The sequence below is a fragment of the Lipotes vexillifer genome, unplaced genomic scaffold, assembly GCF_000442215.2.
Source record: "Lipotes vexillifer unplaced genomic scaffold, Lipotes_vexillifer_v1.1 scaffold174, whole genome shotgun sequence".
Taxonomy (NCBI): Eukaryota; Metazoa; Chordata; class Mammalia; order Artiodactyla; family Lipotidae; genus Lipotes; species Lipotes vexillifer.
In genome coordinates this window covers 321,692-342,442 of record NW_006785255.1, presented here as the reverse complement: position 1 = coordinate 342,442, position 20,751 = coordinate 321,692, and the positions used below count along the sequence as shown (strand labels likewise).

The 20,751-nt window shown below is 35.9% G+C and overlaps 1 protein-coding gene across 1 annotated transcript in view; it reads right to left on the bottom strand.

Annotated features, from left to right (window-relative positions):
- The window catches only part of NECAB1 (N-terminal EF-hand calcium binding protein 1), a 285,391-nt gene that overhangs the window by 190,468 nt on the left and 74,172 nt on the right, over window positions 1-20,751 (bottom strand). Inside the window, exon 2 of the mRNA XM_007457341.1 lies at window positions 2,631-2,739. Coding sequence (XP_007457403.1) covers window positions 2,631-2,739 — 109 coding nt within the window. The remainder of the gene's footprint in view (window positions 1-2,630; window positions 2,740-20,751) is intronic.

Genomic DNA, 20,751 nt, shown 5'->3' with positions numbered 1-20,751 from the left:
CCTCTTCATTTTTTTTGGGGGGGGGTGTGGTGGGTAATAGTTTGAGAAGGATAGGCATTAACTCTTCTAAATATTTGAGAGAATTCACCTGTGAAGCCATCTGGTCCTGAACTTTTTTGTTTTATTACTGATTATTTTTCATTACTGGTAATAGGTCTGTTAATATTTTCTATTTCTTCCTGATTCAGTCTTGGGAGATTTATGTTTCTAGGAACTCATCCATTTCTCCTAGGTTGTCCATTTTATTGGTGTATAATTGTTCTTAGCAATCTCTTATGATCCTTTCTATTTCTATAACATGGGTTGTAACTTCTTTTTCATTTCTTATTTTATTGATTTTGGACCTCTCTCTTTTTTTAATTTCTTATTTTATTGATTTGGGACCTATTTTTTTTCTTGATGAGTCTGTCTAAAGTTTTATCAATTTTGTTTATCTTTTCAAAGAATCAGCTCTTAGTTTCATTGATTTTTTTTTGTCTCTTTTTTAGTCTCTATTTCATTTATTTCTCCTATGTTCATTATTATTGCTTTCTTCATACTAACATTAGATCTTGTTGGCATTTCTTTTTCTAGTTCCTTTAGGTGTAAGATTAGGCTGTTTCTCTGGGATTTTTATTTCCTGAGGTAGGCTTGTATCTCTATAAACTTCCCTCTTACAACTGTTTTTGCTGTGTCCCATAGATTGTGGATTGTTGTGTTTCTATTTTCATTTGTGTGATTTCCTCTTTGATTTCTTCAGTGACTCATTAGTTATTTAGTATATATAACTGTATATATTTAGGTGCTCCCATGTTGGATTTAAATATATTTATAAATGTTATATCTCCTTATTGCATTTATCTCTTTATCATTATGTAATGTCCTACTTTGTCTCTTGTTACAGTCTTTGTTTAAAAGTCTATTTTATCTGATATAAATATTGCTACCCTGGCTTTCTTTTCATTTCCGCTTGCATGGAATACTTTTTGCATGCCCTCACTTTCAGTCTTTGTGTGTCTTTAGACCTGAAGTAAGTCACTTGTAGACAGCATACATATGGGTCTTATTTTTGTATCCATTCAGGCACTCTGTGTTGTTTGATTGGAGCATTTCATCCATTTACATTTAAAGTACTTATTGATAAGTATGTATCAATTGCCATTTTGTTAATTGTTTTCAGTTCATTTTTATAGTTCTTTATTGTTCTTTCCTTTTTCTTTTGCACTTTTCCAATGTGACTTGATGCTATGTTTAGTGTTATTTTTGGATTCCTTTCTCTATTTTGTGTGTATATCTATTATAGATTTGTGTTTGTGGTTACCATGAGGTTTATATATAACAATATATATATGTGTATATATATATATATATATATATTATTCACACACACACACGATAATTTTACTTTACTGATCTCTTAAGTTCAAATGCATTCTAACAGACCTGCACCCCCACCCAACATTTAATATTTTTTATTTCACATTTTGCATTTTAAAAAATATCCCTTAACTACTTAATGGTGGATTAGATGATTTTACTACTTTTGTCTTTTAACCTGCCTACTAGTTTTGTGAGTGATTGATCTACCACCTTTACTGTGTATTCCTTTACTAATGAGATCTTTACCTTCATAATTTTCATATTTCTGGTTGTGGTCTTTTCCACTTAGAGAACCCCCTTTAACATTTATTGTACAGACATTTTAGTGGTACCAAACTCTTTTAGATTTTGCTTGTCTTAAAACTATCTCTCCTTCAAATCTGAATGTTACCCTTGTTGGGTAGAATATTTTTCATTATATATTTTTTCCTTTTATCACTTTAAATATAGTGACATAACCACTGAAAATATTTGGAAAGAAAGAAGGAAAACATTGAAAATATATCTTGTTGGTTAAATTTTCCTCTTCAACTTGCAAGTTAAATTTTCCTCTTTTGTCACATAAATAATATTTTTAAAATATTTTGCTTGATCATGAGAAGCAATTATTTTTTAGAAATGTAATCATAGCTGTGCCTATAGTGCAACATAATAAAGCACTTTAAATTTCAAAAATTAAGTAAATAATTCCTTGTAAAATGACTCAAAAAAATCCATCAGCTAAGCCTACAAATATTCAGAGCTCATATTTTATTTTGCTAGATTTGAAAATAAATCAAGTAGATCACTATATACATTGATTGTTCAGAGAAAATTCTGTGTCCCGCATTACCTACATCTCTCAGGTAACACTGATTTGGAGTTCAGCACACACATCTGAATTGTCCAGATAATTGCTGCAATTTCCTATTTTACTACAGTAATATAAAAATGAACTTAGAACAATTTTTAAATGAAGCAAACTGAGATGAAATCTAAGAAACAAGGTAAAATTCTACTTTCTTATTAATGGCAGAATTAGAATTATTTATAACCTATGCTTTGTTTTAATTCTGCAAACTCTTTATGAGAACTCCCTACAGAAGATCTTTATTTTCCAGTTCAAAATTCAGTTTTTCACAGCATTTCAATTGTTAGAGGCTATCTCAGAACTGAATATAGGCGTGTTACAAAATGTGTCCTCTGCAGCTTTACTCCATCTCTGTTATGTATTTGTTCATGCCCTCTCTACTTTGTTTACAGAATGTAGTGATTAAAAGAAAGTTCCTTACTTGGTATTATGTGTATCAATGGTATGGAAGAGGTCACGTAACTCTTCTCCACTCAGAACACCATCTGCAAAATATGCTTTGAATTCTTCAAAGGACAATTTTCCATCATCTAAAATGGTAAGAACAAACAAAAGAGAAGCAAATCATTTCAATTTTGTATGTTATTATATCTTTTAATTTTTAACATTTTGCTCAAATGCTTGAACAGGTTTGTTTGTGCATGTATACATGTATTCAAAAAGGAAGAACAATTTCAGGTGTTTAAAATAAAAATAGTTACCCACCCAGACCCAAGAATGGTCACAGGCTCCCACCTCTTCCCTCCCAGACCCAAGGAGTGGTCATGCGTCTCTGCTATCTCCCTCTTGGAATCCAGGAGTAGTTGTGGGCCCCTGCCACCTCCCTTCCAGTTACCAGGAGCCATTGCAAGCCAAGAGTCGTTGCAAGCCACCACTGCCACCCTTGCAGACCCCAGGAGTGGTTGAGAGCCCCCACTGCCACCTGCCCAAACTCCAGGAGTGGTTGTGAGACACCTCTGCTCCCATCCTGTGTCTCAGGGCCATTCCTGAGCCATTGCCACCACTGAGAACTCCAGGACTGGGCACCAGCAGCCACATCGGCATACCCCCTATCAAGGGGATAATGACCAGCACATGCTGAGGAAAGAGGTGCCAGGCATGCATACTAAAAAAAGCCCTCAGACCAAAAATACTAAATCCATACAAGCTACACAGGGATGCTCCCACGTATAAAGAGCCCTCCAAGACCAGAGTACATAATTGCTTCTCCCAAACTCACAGAGAGAAATAAAAGTAAAATGAAGCAGAGGAACCACTCCCAGTTAAAAGACCAAGAGCATTCCCCTGAAAGAACAAACAATGAAGCAGACCTCTTCAATATGATAGACACTGGTTTAAAACAGGAGATAATGAAAATACTGAAGGAATTAAGAAGGGGTATCAATGGAAATGCAGAGTACAGAAAAAGAACCTAGAAACTAGAAAGAGGAACAAAGAAAAATTAGAAAATTCATTTGCCAAGATGAAAGCTGAGCTAAAGTCAATGAATAGCAAAATAAATAATGCAGAAGAACAAATAAGTGACCTGGAATAATGGAATAAGGAATAATGGAAATCATCCAATCAAGACAGAAGACAGAAAGCCAAATTTAAAAAAAAAAGAATAAAGTAATACAAGAGACCTATGGGATAATATAAACTATGCCAACCTATGCAAAATAGGGATTCCAGGAGGGAAAGAAAGCAAAAAGGGATCAAAAATTTGTTTGAAGAAATTATGGCTGAAAACTTCCCAAATGTAAAGAAGGAAACAGATATCCAGGTACAGGAAGAACAGAGGGTCCCAAACAAGATAAACCCAAGCAGACCTACACTAAGACATACTATAATAAAAATGTCAAAAGCTAAAGACAAAGAGAAGATTCTAAAGGCAGTAAGAGAAAAGCAAAGAGTTAATTACAAGGGAACCCCACTAACACTATCAGCTGATTCCTCTACAGAAATGTTGTAGGCCAAAAGCAAGTGTCAAGATATATTTAAAGTCCTGGAAGGGAAAAATCTGCAAACTAGACTACTCTACCCAGCAAGATTATCCTTTAGAAGAGGAGAGATAAAAAAACTTCCCAGACAAGCAAAAACTAAAAGAATACAGCAATACTACACTTATCCTAAAGGAAATATTGAAAGCTCTTCTCTAAATAGAAAAGAAGTAAGAATCTATAAGAAAAAGAAAATTACAATTGGAAAATAATCACTTAAAGAAACCAGTACACAGATTAAAACATTTTAATGAAATGTTTTAATCAAAATTAATCAGAATGTTTTAAATTTTAATCAAAATATTTTAAAATCAAAAATATTTTCTGTGAAAGTGATGACAACCACAATGAATAGCAAAAAGAAGAACATGAAGATGTAAGAGAGGACATCAAAATCATAAAATGTGGGGGAGGAGAGTAAGAAAATGTGGATTTTTTTTCCCCTAGAATGTGTTTGAGCCTATATGACTACCAGTCTAAGGCAACTATATATAGGAAGGAGTTAACATATTTGAAAAACAGTGTAACCACAAGTCAGAAACACACAATAGATTCACAAAAACCAAAAAGAGAACATAAGTATAATACAAAAGGAAAATCATCAAATGATGAAAGGAAAAACAAAAGGAAAAAGAAACGGACAAAGAAGAAATATAAAATCAATGGGAAAATAAGGTTTTAAATGGCAATAAATATATATCTATCAATAATTACCTTAAATGTTAATAGACTAAATGCTCCAGTCAAAAGACAGAGTGGCAGGTTGGATAAAAAACAAGAGTGTACAGTATGCTACTTACAAGAGATGCACTTTAGGGCAAAGAACACACATAGATTGAAAGCCAGGGGATGGAAAAAGATATTTCATGCAAATGGAAATGAAAAGAAAGTGGGGGTCCCAATACTCATATCAGACAAAATAGACTTTAAAACAAAGGCCATAAAGAAAGATAAAGAAGGACACTATATAATGATAAAAGGATCAATACAAAAGGATTTTACACTTATCAACATATATGTACCTAATATAGGAGCACCCAAATACATAAAGCAAATACTAACAGACATAGAGGGAGAAATTGACAGGAATACAATAATAGTAGGAGACTTTAACACCCCACTCACATCAATGGACAAATCTTCCAGACAGACAATCAATAAGGCAACAGAGATCCTAAGTGATACAATGGGACAGTTAGACTTAATTGATATTTTCACAACATTACATCCAAAAACCAGATTACACATTCTTTTCAAGTGCACATGGAACATTCTCTAGAATTAACCACATACCAGGGCACAAAACAAGCCTCTACAAATTTAAGACTATAGAAATTATCTCAAGCATCTTTTCTGACCACAACAACATGAAACTAGAAATTAACCACAGAAAAGGAAATGAGAAAAAAATGATTCCATGGAAACTAAAAAACATTCTTCTAAAAAACCAATGGGTCAATGATGAAATCAAAGAGGAAATTAAAAAATACCTTGAGACAAATGACAATGAAAACACAGCCATATAAAGTCTATGGGATACAGCAAAAGCAGTTCTTAGAGGGAAGTTTATAGCGATACAGGCCTTCCTCCAAAAAGAAGAAAAATCTCAAATAAACAACTTAACCAACCTCTTAAAAGAATTAGAAAAAGAAGAAAAACAAAACCTGAAGTTAGAAGAAGGAAGGAAATAATAAAAACAAGAGAGGAAATGAATAAAATAGAAATTTAAAAAATAGGAAAAAATCAGTAAAACCAGGAGTTGATTCGTTGAAAGGATAAACAAGATTGACAAACCTCTGGCCAAGCTCACCAAGAAGAAAACCCAAATAAACAAAATAAGACATGAAAAAGGAGACATAACAATTGATACTACAGAATAACAAAAAAACATAAGGGAATACTATGAATAATTATATGTCAAAAATTTGGTGACCTAGAAGAAATGGACAAGTTTCTAGAAACATACAGCCCTCCAAAATTGAATCAAGAAGAAATAGAAAATTTGAACAGACTGATCACTAGAACTGAAATAGAGTCTGTAATTTAAAAACTCCCTACAAATAAAAGTCCAGGACCAGATGGCTTCACAGGTGAATTCTAGCAAACATACAAAGAAGAATTTATATCAATTCTTCTCAAATTCTTACAGAAAATTGAAGAGCAGGGAACACTACCAAGGACATTTTAATGAAGCCACCATAACACTGATAATAAAACCAGACTAAGACACCATCAGAAAAAAAAAAATTACAGGCCAATATTTTTGATGAATATAGATGTGAAACTTCTCAACAAAATATTAACAAACCAAATCCAACAACACATGAAAATGATCATACACTGTGACCAAGTGGGATTCATCACAAGTTTACAAGGATGGTTCAACACACACAAATCAATCAATGTGATACACCACATAAACAAAAGAAAAAACAAAAACCACATGATCATCTCAATAGATGCAGAAAAAGCATTTGACAAAATTCAACATCCATTCATGATAAAATTTCTTACCAAAGTGGATGGAGAGGGAACATATCTCAAAATAGTAAAAACTATTTATGACAAACCCACAGCCAATATAATAGTCAAAGGTGAAAAGCTGAAAGCCTTCCTGCTAAAATCTGGAGCAAGACAACATTGTCCACTCTCACCTCTTCTATTCAACACAGTATTTGGAGTCCTAGCCACAGCAATCAGACAAGAAAAAGAAATAAAATGTATCCAAATTGGAAGGGAAGAGGTGAAATTGTAATTATATATAGATGATACACTGTATGATACCCTAAAGACTCCACACAAAAACTGCTAGAACTGATAAATGAATTCAGTAATGTAGCAGGATACAAGATTAACATACAGAAGTCAGTTGCATTTCTTTACAACAACAATGAAATATCAGAAAGAATGTAAAAAAAAATCAACAAATGAAAAACAATACTTTCTAAAATCACAACCCCAAAAATAAAATACTTAGGAATAAACCTCACCAAGAAGGTGAAAGACTCATAAGCTGAGAACTATAAAACATTAATAAAGGAAATTGAAGATGATTCAAAGAAATGGAAAGATATCACATGCTCTTGGATTGGAAGAATTAATATTGTTAAAATGGTAATAGTACCCAAAGCAATCTACAGATTTAACACAATCCCTATCAAATTACCAATGGCACTTTTCACAGAACTAGGACAAATAACCCTACAATTCATCTGGAACCATAAAAGACTCAGAACTTCCAAAGCAATCCTGAAAAAAGAACCAAGCAGGAGGCGTAACCATCCCAGACTTCAGAGAATACTACATAGCTACAGTAATAAAACAGTGTGGTACTGGCACAAAAACAGAATATGGATCAATGGAAAAGAAGAAAGAGCCCAGAAATAAACCCACACACCACGGTCAATTAATCTTCGACAAAGGAGGCAAGAAGGTACAATGGGAAAGGAGTCTTTTCAGCAAAGGGTGTTGGGAAAGTTGGACAGCTGCATGTAAATCAATGAAGTTAGAATAAAACCTCTCACCATACATAAAAATAAACTCAAAATGGCTTAAAGAATTAAACATAAAACATGACACCATAAAACTCCTAGAAGAAAACATAGGCAAAACATTCTCTGACATAAATCGTACAAATATTTTCTTGGGTCAGTCTCCCAAGGCAATAGAAATGAAAGCAAAAATAAACAAATGAGACATTATCAGATTTAAAGGCTTTTGTACAGCAAAGGAAAGCATAAACAAAATGAAAAGACAACCTACAGAATGGGAGAAAATATTTGCAAAATATGCTACGACAAGGCCTTAATTTCCAAAGTATATAAACAGCTCATACAACTGAATTTCACAGAAACAACCCAATCATAAAATGGGAGGAAGAGCTAAAGAGACAATTTTCCAAAGAAAGCATACAGGCACACAAAAAATGCTCATTATTGCTAATTATTAGAGAAATGCAAATCAAAACTACAATGAGGTATCACCTCATACTGGTCAGAATAGCCATCATTAAAAAGTCTACAAATAATCAATGCAGAAGAGAGTGTGGAGAAAAAGAACCCTCCTATAACGTTGGTGGGACTGTAACTTGGTGCAACTACTAAGGAGAACAGTATGGAAGTCCCTTAGAAAACTAAAAATAGAGTTATCATATGACTAGCAATCCCACTCCTGGGGATATATCTGAAAAGATGAAAATTTTAATTTGAAAAGATACATGCATGCCAAACGTTCACAGCAGCACTATTTACAAGGGCCAAGACATGGAAGCAACCTAAATGTCCATTGAGAGATGAATGAATAAAGAAAATACTGTGAGGGCTTCCCTGGTGGCGCAGTGGTTGAGAGATCGCCTGCCGATGCAGGGGACACAGGTTCGTGCCCTGGTCCAGGAAGATCCCACATGCTGCGGAGCGGCTAGGCCCGTGAGCCATGGCCACTGAGCCTGCGCATCCGGAGCCTGTGCTCCGCGGCAGGAGAGGCCGCGGCAGTGAGAGGCCCGCGTAGCGCAAAAAAAAAAAAAAAAAAGGAAAAAAAAAGAAGATACTGTGTGTGTGTATATATATATATAATGGAATGTTAGCCATAAAAAAGAATGAAATAAGCTCGTCTGCAGCAATATGGATGAACCTACAAATTATCATACTGAGTCAGACAGAGAAAAATATTATATATTATATAACATAGGTGGAATTGCAAAAATAGCACAGATGAAATTATTTATAAAACAGAAATAGACTCACAAATAAACTTACAGTTACCAAAGGGGAAATTGGGGGTGGGGGATAAATTAGGAGTACAGAATTAACACATACACCATACATAAAATAAACAACAAAGATTTACTGTATAGCACAGGGAACTATATTCAATGTCTTGTAATAACATATAACAGAAAGGAATCTATCTATCTATCTATCTATATATCAGAATCACTTTGCTTGCTATACACCTGAAACTAATAATATTGTAAATCAACTATACTTCAGTTAAAAATATATATATGACTTGTCATTTAACATATAACAGTTTCATCGATTCTTTCATCAAATATTTATCAAGATCCTACTATGTTCCCATACAGTTTTGTGTTAAGAATATATGTAGACAACACCTTATTGATCTTATAATTTTGATGGAGGATGTAACAATTGAACAGCCAAATACAGTATGATGAGGGCAATTCTAAGGGACATAGGGTGATGTGAGAGAATGTAGAAAAGAAAACTAATCCACATATTAGGGGAATAGGGACATAAGGAAACCTTCTTGGAAGAAGTGAAGGCTTCTTAGAAGAAGTGACATTTCTACTGAGACACAAGTGAAAAATAAGGGTTACTGGGGGAACATCTGTAAAGAGGAAGAGTAGTCCAGGCAGAGGAAATGCCAACTACAAAGGTAGGAGGCAAGAAAGAATATGGGTTGAACAATGAACAGAAATTAGGAGGAAGAATGAAATTAGTTCATTAGTAATTAGTTCATGAATTAGGAACAATGAAAAGAAAAATCAGTGTACTCAAAGAATATATATTGGAGTAGAATTGTGGTTACCAGGGGCCGGGGAAAGGGGAAATGGGGAGATGTTGTTCAAGCGGTACAAAATTTCAGGTATGCAAGCTGTATAAGTTCTGGAGATCTAAAGTAAACAATGCGAGACAGGAGAAGATGGTGGAAGAGTAGAATGAGGAGATCACCTTCCTCCCCACAGATACATCAGAAATACATCTACACATGGAACTGCTCCTATAGAACACACACTGGACACTGGCAGAAGACCTCAGACCTCCCAAAAGGCAAGAAACTCCCCACGTACCTGGGGAGGACAAAAGAAAAGAGAAAAAACAGAGACAAAAGAATAGGGATGGGACCTGCACCAGTGGGAGGGAGCCGTGAAGGAGGAAAGGTTTCCACACAGTAGAAGTCCCTTTGTGGGCGGAGACTGTGGCTGGCAGAGGGGGAAGTTTCAGAGCCAAGGAGGAGAGCACAGCAAGAGGGGTGCGGAGGGCAAAGCAGAGAGAGTCCCTCACAGAGGATCGATGCTGACCAGCACTCACCAGCCCGAGAGGTTTCTCTGCTCCCCTGCCGGGAAGGGCGGGGCTGGGAGCTGAGACTCCGGCTTCCAAGCTTAGCTCCCAGGGAGAGGACTGGGGTTGGTGGAGTGAACACAGCCTGAAGGGGTTAGTGCACCACGACTAGCCCAGAGGGAGTCTGGGAAAAGTCTGGAGCTGCCTAGAGACAAGAGACTATTTCTTGCCTCTTTGTTTCCTGGTGCTCGAGGAGAGGGGATTAAGATCACTGCTTAAAGGAGCTCCAGAGACGGGCGCGAGCCGCAACTATCAGAGTGGACCCCAAAGACGGGCATGAGACTCTAAGCCTGCTGTTGCAGCCACCAAGAAGCCTGTGTGCAAACACAGGTCACTATCACCACCTCCCCTCCTAGGAGCCTGTGCAGCCTGCCAGTGCCAGGGTCCCATGATCCAGGGGCAACTTTCCCAGGAGAACACATATTACGCCTCAGGCTGGTGCAACGTCACGCTGGCCTCTGCTGCCACAGGCTCCCCCCACATTCATACACCTCCCTACCCCCGGCCTGAGTCAGCCAGAGCCCCCGAATAAGCAGCTCTTTAAACCCCGTCCTGTCTGAGCGAAGAACAGACGCCCTCAGGCAACCAACATGCAGAGACGGGGCCATATCCAAAGCTGAACCCTGAGAGCTGTGCAAACAAAGAAGAGAAAGGGAAATTTCTCCCAGCAGCCTCAGAAGCAGCAGATTAAAGATCCACAATCAACTTGATGTACCCTGCATCTGTGGAATACCTGAATAGACAACAAATCATCCCAAATTGAGGAGGTGGACGTTGGGAGCAAGAGAGATTATTTTTTTCCCCTTTTCCCATTTTTGTGAGTGTGTATGTGTATGCTTCGGTGTGAGGTTTTGTCTGTATAGCTTTACTTTCACCATTTGTCCTAGGGTTCTGTCCATTCGTTATTTTTTGGTTGTTTGTTTTTTACTTTTTAATTTATTTTTCTTAATAATTATTTTTTATTTTAATAACTTTATTTTATCTTTATTTGATTTTATCCTCTTCCTTTCATTCTATATTTTCTCCCTTTTATTCTGAGCTGTGTGGAGGACACTCTCTTGGCGCTCCAGCCAGGTGTCAGGGCTGTGCCACTGAGGTGGGAGAGCCAACTTCAGAACACTGGTCCACAAGAGACCTCCAAGCATCACGTAATATCAAACAGTAAAAATCTCCCAGAGATCTCCATCTCAACACCATCACCCAGCTTCTCTCAACAACCAGCAAGCTACAGTAATGGACACCCTATGCCAAACAACTAGCAAGACAGGAACACAGGCCCATAAATTAGCAGAGAGGCTGACTAAAGTCATAATAAGGCCACAGACACCGCAAAAGACACCAGCAGACGTGGACCTGCCCACCAGAAAGGACAAAATCCAGCCTCATCCACCAGAACACAGGCACTAGTCCGCTCCACCAGGAAACTTACACAACACACTGAACCAACCTTAGCCACTGGGGACAGACACCAAAAACAATGGGAACTACGAACCTGCAGCCTGCGAAAAGGAGACCCCAAACACAGTAAGATAAGCAAAATGAAAAGACAAAAAAAACCACAGCAGATGAAGGAGCAAGGTAAAAACCCACCAGACCTAACAAATGAAGAGGAAATAGTCAGTCTACCTGAAAAAGAATTCAGAATAATGATAGTAAAGATGATCCAAAATCTTGGAAATAGAATAGAGAATATGCAAGAAACATTTAACAAGGAGCTAGAAGAACTAAAGATGAAACAAGCAATGACGAACAACACAATAAATGAAATTAAAAATACTCTAGAAGAGCTCAATAGCAGAATAACAGGCAGAAGAAAGGATAAGTGACCTGCAAGATAAAATAGTGGAAATAACTACTGCAGAACAGAATAAAGAAAAAAGAATGAAAAGTACTGAGGAGAGTCTCAGAGACCTCTGGGACAACATTAAACGCACCAACATTCGAATTATAGGGGTTCCAGAAGAAGAAGTGAAAAAGAAAGGTACCTAGAAAATATTTGAAGATATTATAGTTGATAATTTCCCTAATATGGGAAAGGAAATAGTTAATCAAGTCCAGGAAGCACAAAGAGGCCAATAAGGGATAAATCCAAGGAGAAACATGCCAAGATACATATTAATCAAACTATCAAAAATTAAATACAAAGAAAACATATTAAAGCAGCAAGGGAAAAATAACACACAAGGGAATCCCCACAAGGTTAACAGCTGATCTTTCAGCAGAAACTCTGCAAGCCAGAAGGGAGTGGTAGGACATATTTAAAGTGATGAAGGAGAAAAACCTACAACCAAGATTACTCTACCCAGCAAGGATCTCATTCAGATTTGATGGAGAAATTAAAACCATTACAGACAAGCAAAAGCTGAGAGAGTTCAGCACCACAAAACCAGCTTTACAACAAATGTTAAAAGAACTACTCTAGGCAAGAAACACAAGAGAAGGAAAAGACCTACAATAACAAACACAACACAATTAACAAAATGGGAATAGGAACATACATATTGATAAATACCTTAAATGTGAATGGATTAAATGCTCCCACCAAAAGACACAGACTGGCTGAATGAATACAAAAACAAGGCCCATATATATGCTGTCTACAAGGGACCCACTTCAGACCTAGGGACACATACAGACTGAAAGTGAGGGGATGGAAAAAGGTATTCCATGCAAATGGAAATCAGAAGAAAGCTGGAGTAGCAATTCTCATATCAGACAAAGTAGACTTTAAAGTAAAGACTCTTACAAGAGACAAACAAGAAAACTACATAATGATCAAGGGGTCGAGCCAAGAAGAAGATATAACAATTGTAAATATTTATGCACCCAACATAGGAGCACATCAATATATAAGGCAAATACTAATAGCCATAAAAGGGGAAATCGACAGTAACACAATCATACTAGGGGACTTTAATACCCCACTTTCACCAATGGACAGATCATCCAAAATTAAAATAAATAAGGAAACACAAGCTTTAAATGACACCTTAAACAAGATAGACTTATTTGATATTAATAAGACATTCCATCCAAAAACAACAAAATACACATTTTTCTCAAGTGTTCATGGAACATTCTCCAGGATAGGTCATATCTTGGGTCACAAATATAGCCTTGGTAATTTTAAGAAAATTGAAATAGCATTAAGTAACATCCAACCACAACATTATGAGACTAGATATCAATTACAGGAGAAGATCTGTAAAAAATACAAACACACTGAGGCTAAACAACACACTACTTAACAACGAAGTGATCACTGAAGAAATCAAAGAGGAAATAAAAAAATACCTAGAAACAAATGACAATGGAGACATGATGACCCAAAAATTATGGGATGAAGCAGAAACAGTCCTAAGAGGGAAGTTTATACCAATACAACCCTACCTTAAGGAACAGAAACATCTGAAATAAACAACCTAAACTTGCACCTAAAGCAATTAAACAACAAAGAACAAAAAGCCCTAAAGTTAGCAGAAGGAAAGAAATCATAAATAGATCAGAAATAAATAAAAAAGAAATAAAGGAAAAGATAGCAAAGATCAATAAAACTAAAAGTTGGTTCTTAGAGAAGGTAAACAAAATTGATAAACCATTAACCAGACTCATCAACCAAAGAAGGGAGAAGACTCAAGTCAATAGAATTAGAAATGAAAAAGGAGTAACAACTGACACTGCAGAAATACAAAGGATCATGAGAGATTGCTACAAGCAACTCTATGCCAATAAAATGGACAACCTGGAAGAAATGGACAAATTCTTAGAAATGCACAACCTGCCAAGACTGAACCAGGAAGAAATAAAAAATATGAACAGACCAATCACAAGCACTGGAATTGAAACTGTGATTAAAAACCTTCCAACAAACAAAAGCCCAGGACAAGATAGCTTCAAAGGCGAATTCTATCAAACATTTAGAGAAGAGCTAACACCTATCCTTCTCAAACTCTTCCAAAATATAGCAGAGGGAGGAACATTCCCAAACTCATTCTACAAGGCCACCATCACCCTGATACCAAAACCAGACAAGGATGTCACAAAGAAAGAAAACTACAGGCAAATATCATTGATGAACATAGATGCCAAAATCCTCAACAAAATACTAGCAAACAGATTCCAACAGCACAGTAAAATGACCATACACCATGATCAAGTGGGGTTTACTCCAACAATGTAAGGATTCTTCAATACATGTAAATCAATCAACATGATACACCATATTAAGAAATTGAAGGAGAAAAACCATATGATCATCTCAATAGATGCAGAGAAAGCTTTCAACAAAATTCAGCACCCATTTATGATAAAAACATGGCACAAAGTAGGCATAGAGGGAAATTTCCTCAACAAAATAAAGGTCGTATATGACAAACCCACAGCCACATCATCCTCAATGGTGAAAAACTGAAACCATTTCCTCTAATATCAGGAACAAGACAAGATTGCCCACTCTCACCACTCTTATTCAATATAGTTTTAGAAGTTTTAGCCACAGCAATCAGAGTGGAAAAAGAAGTAAAAGGAATCCAAATCAGAAAATAAGAAGTAAAGCTGTCACTGTTTGCAGATGACATGATACTATACACAGAAAATCCTAAAGATGCTACCAGAAAACTACTAGAGCTAATCAATGAATTTGGTAAAGTAGCAGGATACAAAATTAATGCACATAAATCTCTGGCATTCTTATACACTAGTGATGAAAAATCTGAAAGTGAAATTAAGAAAACACTACCATTTACCATTGCAACAAAAAGAATAAAATATCTAGGAATAAACCTACCTAAGGAGACAAAAGACCTGTATGTAGAAAATTATAAGACACTGATGAAAGAAATTAAAGATGATACAAACAGATGGAGAGATATACCATGTTCTTGGATTGGAAGAATCAACACTGTGAAAATGACTCTACTTCCCAAAGCAATCTATAGATTCAATGCAATCCCTATCAAACTACCACTGGCATTTTTCACAGACCTAGAACGCTCACTAACAGTATACAGAAAAATAAAATCAAAATGGATTAAAGACCTAAATCTAAGGCTAGACACTATCAAACTCTTAGAGGAAAACATAGGCAGAACATGCTATGACATAAATCACAGTAAGATCCTTTTTGACCCACATCCAAGAGAAATGGAAATAAAAACAAAAATAAACAAATGGGACCTAATGAAACTAAAAAGCTTTTGCACAGCAAAGGAAACCATAAAGAAGGCCAAAAGACAACCCTCAGAATGTTAAAATATTTGCAAATGAAGGAACTGACAAATGATTATAATCTCCAAATTATATATAATATAATATATAATCTCCAAAATTTACAAGGAGCTTATGCAGCTCAATAAGAGAAAAACAAGCAACTCAATCCAAAAATGGGCAGAAGACCTAAATAGACATTTCTCCAAAGAAGATATACAGATTGCCAACAAATACATGAAAGAATGCTCAACATCATTAATCATTAGAGAAATGCAAATCAAAACTACAATGAGATATCATCTCACACCAGTAAGAATGGCCATCATCGAAAAATCTAGAAAAAATAAATGCTGTAGAGGGTGTGGAGCAAAGGGAACACTCTTGCACTGTTGGTGGGAATGTAAATTGACACAGCCACTATGGAGAACAGTATGAAATTTCCTTAAAAAACGACAAATAGAACTACCATACAACCCAGCAATCCCACTACTGGGTATATACCTTGAGAAAACCATAATTCGAAAAGAGTCATGTACCAAAATGTTCATTGCAGCTCTATTTACAATAGCCAGGACATGGAAGCAGCCTAAGAGTCCATTGACCGATGAATGGATAAAGAAGATGTGGCACATTTATACAATGGAATATTACTCAGCCATAATAAGAAATGAAATTGAGTTATTTGTAATGAGGTGGATGGACCTAGAGTCTGTCATACAGAGTGAAGTAAGTCAGAAAGAGAAAAACAAATACCATATGCTAACATGTATATATGGTATCTAAGAAGAAGAAGAAAAAAAAGGTCATGAAGAACCTAGGGGTAAGACAGGAATAAAGACACAGACCTACTAGAGCATGGATTTGATGATATGGGGGAGGGGAAGGGTAAGCTGTGACAAAGTGAGAGAGTGGCATGGACATATATACACTATCAAACATAAAATGGATAGCTAGTTGGAAGTAGCCACATATCACAGGGGGATCAGTAGGTGATTTGTGACCATCTAGAGGGGTGGGATAAGGAGGGTTGGAGGGAGGGATATGCAAGAGGGAAGAGATATGGGAACATATGTATATGTATAACTGATTCACTTTGTTATAAAGCAGAAACTAACACACCATTGTAAAGCAATTATACTGCATTAAAGATGTTAAAAATAAATAAATACATAAGTACTTAAGTAAGTAAGCAATGTGACTATACTTAACAATATTGCATTATATACTTGAAATTTGCTAAGAGGGCAGAGATTGTGTTCTCACTATACATAAAAAAAGAAAATGGTAACTATTTGAGGTGATATGTATGTTAAGTAGTTTGATAGTGATTAATATTTTACAATGTATATGTATATCAAATCATCAAGTTGCATACTTTTTACGATTTTAAACTGTCAACTATACCTCAATAAAGCTGGGGGTGGTTGGGGGAGAGAATGAATATATATTGGAAGGAGAGGAGAAGCCAGAGATACACAGAGAGTCAATGTCATGAAAAACCTTAAAAATCATGGTAGAGTTTTGAATGTACCCAAAGAGGCACTGTCATATTGGAAAGCTTACTGTGGCTACAGTGAGTAAAATGGAGTGGAGAGGTAAGACACTAGAAGAGAATGCCCATAAGAGGACATTGTAGTAATTCCTACAAGAATCAACTTGGCATAAACCTTGGTGGTGACAGTAAGAACAAAGAGAAGTAGACAGATTTACAATCTGTTTAGGAAAAAGAATCAACAGGAACTGATGATCAGTTAGAGGTGATGGGTGAGAGGGAACAATAAATCAAGAATTATACCCACTTCCCAGGACTGAGCAATCACATGGACAATATCACCATTGTAAAAGAGAACACAGGGCAAAAAGTGTGGGGTGAAGTAAACTGCTGTTTTGGACATGTTAAAATTAGATGTATCTGTGGAATAAGTAGAGGCACCCAGTGAGCAGTAGGATCATACAAGTCTAGAAAAGGAGAGGGTGGGGCAAGGAGGGAAGGAGTAAATGAAAGAAGGAGGGAGGGAGGAAAAGAAGGGGGAGAGAGAGAGAGAGAGAGGTAGAGAGAAAGAAAGAGAAAGGCCGACTGGAATGTATGCTTGGGAGCTATCAATGCATAGGAATTAAGGTCCTAGAAGTAAGGGAATTCGTTCTCCCAAGAAGAATTCCTACAGTGAGGAAGAAAAAACCCCAGAACAGACTTTGGAAATGCCAACTAAATTCTTTATGTTTCAGATTTTATAAATGTTTAACTGTTGCAAGGATTAACTGAGAGGCTATATACAAAACATTTAGCATGGTAACTAACACATAGTTCAACAATAGTGATCTGGGAAACAGGTTTACTAGTTCAGTCTTGGTAAGTGAAGATCATTTATGTGTTTTTAATTCTCATTTTCTACTCTTCCTTGAAAAGTCCTTACACAGAAAATCAATATTTAACATGTTTGTTTAAAAATAGAAATTTTTATTTATTTTCTTAGGTAATCAGGTTTTGAAAATCCTAAAATTGGTACTTCTGTGAAAAGAGATTCTTTAAATATTCATTTAATTTCTCCTTCAAGTTTCATGTCCACAAATATGCCAACAACTAGAGTTCTAATCTCAGTATTTCCCCTCCTTCTATTGCAAGCTAAATGTCGTCTTTGTATTTAAAATGACTATCCTCTCAAAACACTGACTTTTCTTTCATGTATTAAAACATTTTTGAACGCTCTAAATATTTTAGTTTGTCAAGATTAAAATACAAAAACATGATCATCTTCAATAATAACCATCCTGGTACAAAATGAACACCTGGAAAGCATTACTGGGTTTAATACACAAAGGACAGCATATACTTTGCATGTGGATGCAAATTTTAGAGGCAGAAATTAAAAATACCAACCTCAATTCTAAACTGAAGTTCTTAAATTGTAACTTCAGAAAAATTAATAATATATTACTATTTTGTTAAATTTAAAGATTAAATACTTTCTGTTAAATGTACATGTCAACTTACACAAGTCATTTAGTATCATTATTCATTAACTTCCTCACCTCTGAATGAAAGCCCCTATTATTCCAACCTTCTAGTTATATATATTTAAAATGATTTACTGCCATTATATAAATAAAAATAAAATAGAAGCTCTTCCAATTTCAGCTATGATATATAAAGACCTTAGATATCATCACTTCTGTCCTTAAAACAACAAAAAGCTGAATGCTGAACAAACTCAAAATCAATTACTTTTCTGGGACTCTTTGGAGAACTGAGGTCAAGGGCAAACCACTAGTCAAAATCTGGAGATATAGGCAAAACCAGAGAATCACAGCCAAGATCTGTTTCCCTAGAGCAGAAGCTACGGGAGCCATAAACTGATAGGAACAGTTAAACGGTAGTTTTGATGAAATGCTGGAGACTGAGTGTAAATTAGCATGAGAGGAGGAAACTCTTTGGGGCTTTAGTCTTTGGGGAGCCTCCATACTTCAATGGGTTTTACCTCCAGGAACCCTACCAGGCTCTTACTGAGGAGACAAAAAAGATCTGGAAGTGGAAGGGGAAGAGTAATTGTGAAATGGACATGAGTGTTTTCCATGACAATGGTCTACTCTCCAGGGGCAAAGATTTTACCAGAGACATATCCCACCTGAGGGAAGGGCATTTCCCCACTGCAGTCCCATCTAGCCTACCTGTCTCAACTAAGAGTAGGAGGAACTAAAAGACATTGGGAAGGTCACAGCCCAGGGACACAGACCCACTGAAAAACTTGTATTTAATCATAATAGTATAGAACACATCTGCTCCCCCATTCTTTACCATCACACCAACAGGGCTGCCAAATAATAATAGTACATGACAGCTGAAAGAACTGTCACACTTCCAGAGAAGGAGTGCTTAGGGAAGCCCAAAGTCAACAAAAAAGACAAGAGAAATTTAAAGCCTCTGGCAACTACTAGTAGAGAAAACATTAAATACAGCTCAACTCCTAGTCAGATTAACATAAATCCTCACACTAGAGGCCTAAGTACTTATTCTATTACCTGATACATCACATCTGGCTTTCACAAAAAAATTACAAGGCATGATAAAATGCAAGAAAAGTACAGTCTAAGGAGACAAAAAAGCATAAGAACCAGACTCAGCTATGACACAGATATTGGAATTATCAAACAAGAAATTTAAAATAACTATGATTAATATGTTATGGGAATAATGGAAAATGTAGACAATAATGGAAAATGTAGGCAATATGCAGAAGAGATGAGTAATGTAAGATGACAGATGGAACTCTAAAACAACTTGAAATAAAATGCTAGAAACAAAAGACACTAACATAAATGAATGCCTTTGATGGGCTCATCAGTGGAGGATACAGCTTAAGGAAAGAAGCAGTAAGCTTGTGCTAGGTCAATAGAAACATCTCAAGCTGAAATACATAGTTAAAAAAAAATACAACATCTAAGAACTCTGAGAAATTTCAGAAAGTGTTACATACACATAATTAGAGTACCAGAAGAAGAAAGAGAGTATAGAGCAGAAGAAATATTTGAAATAATAATGACCAGGAACTTTCCAAAGTTAAGGTCAGAAACCAAAACACAGAATCAGGAAGCTCAGACAGCACCCAACAGGATAAATTCTCCCCTCTACACCCACACCCAAAGCAACTCTGTATCTTTGGATATCATACCCAAACTGCAGAATACCAAAGACAAAGAGGAAATTTAGAAAGAGTTAGAGGAAAAATATAATCTATACAGGACCAAGAATAAGAATTACAATTACAGTGGACTTCTCATTGGAAACCAGGCAAGCAAGAAAAAGGTGGAGTGAAATACTTATTGTTGAAAGAAAGTACACCACAATCCAGAATTTCATATCCATGAAATAATTCTTCAAAATAATGTAGAAATAAATACCTTTTCAGACAAACAAAAATGAAGGAATTCATTGCCAGAACTGCTCTGCAATAAATGTTAAAAGAAACTCTTTAGGGAGAAGGAAAGTGATATAGGTCAGAAACACAGATCCACATAAGAAAAGATGAATGTCAGAGAAAGAATAAATAAAAGTAAAATAAAATATTTTACTTTTCTTACTCTGAATTAATTAACAGATAACAGTATAAAGTAATAATACACACAACATATTGGTAATTATAGCATATGGATAGGTGAAATAAATTATGCCAATTTCATAAAGAACAGAAGGAGACATTGGAAATATTCTGTTATAAGGTACCTGTGTTACCCATGAAGTGGTACAGTGCTATTTGAAGGTAGATTTCGATTAGGG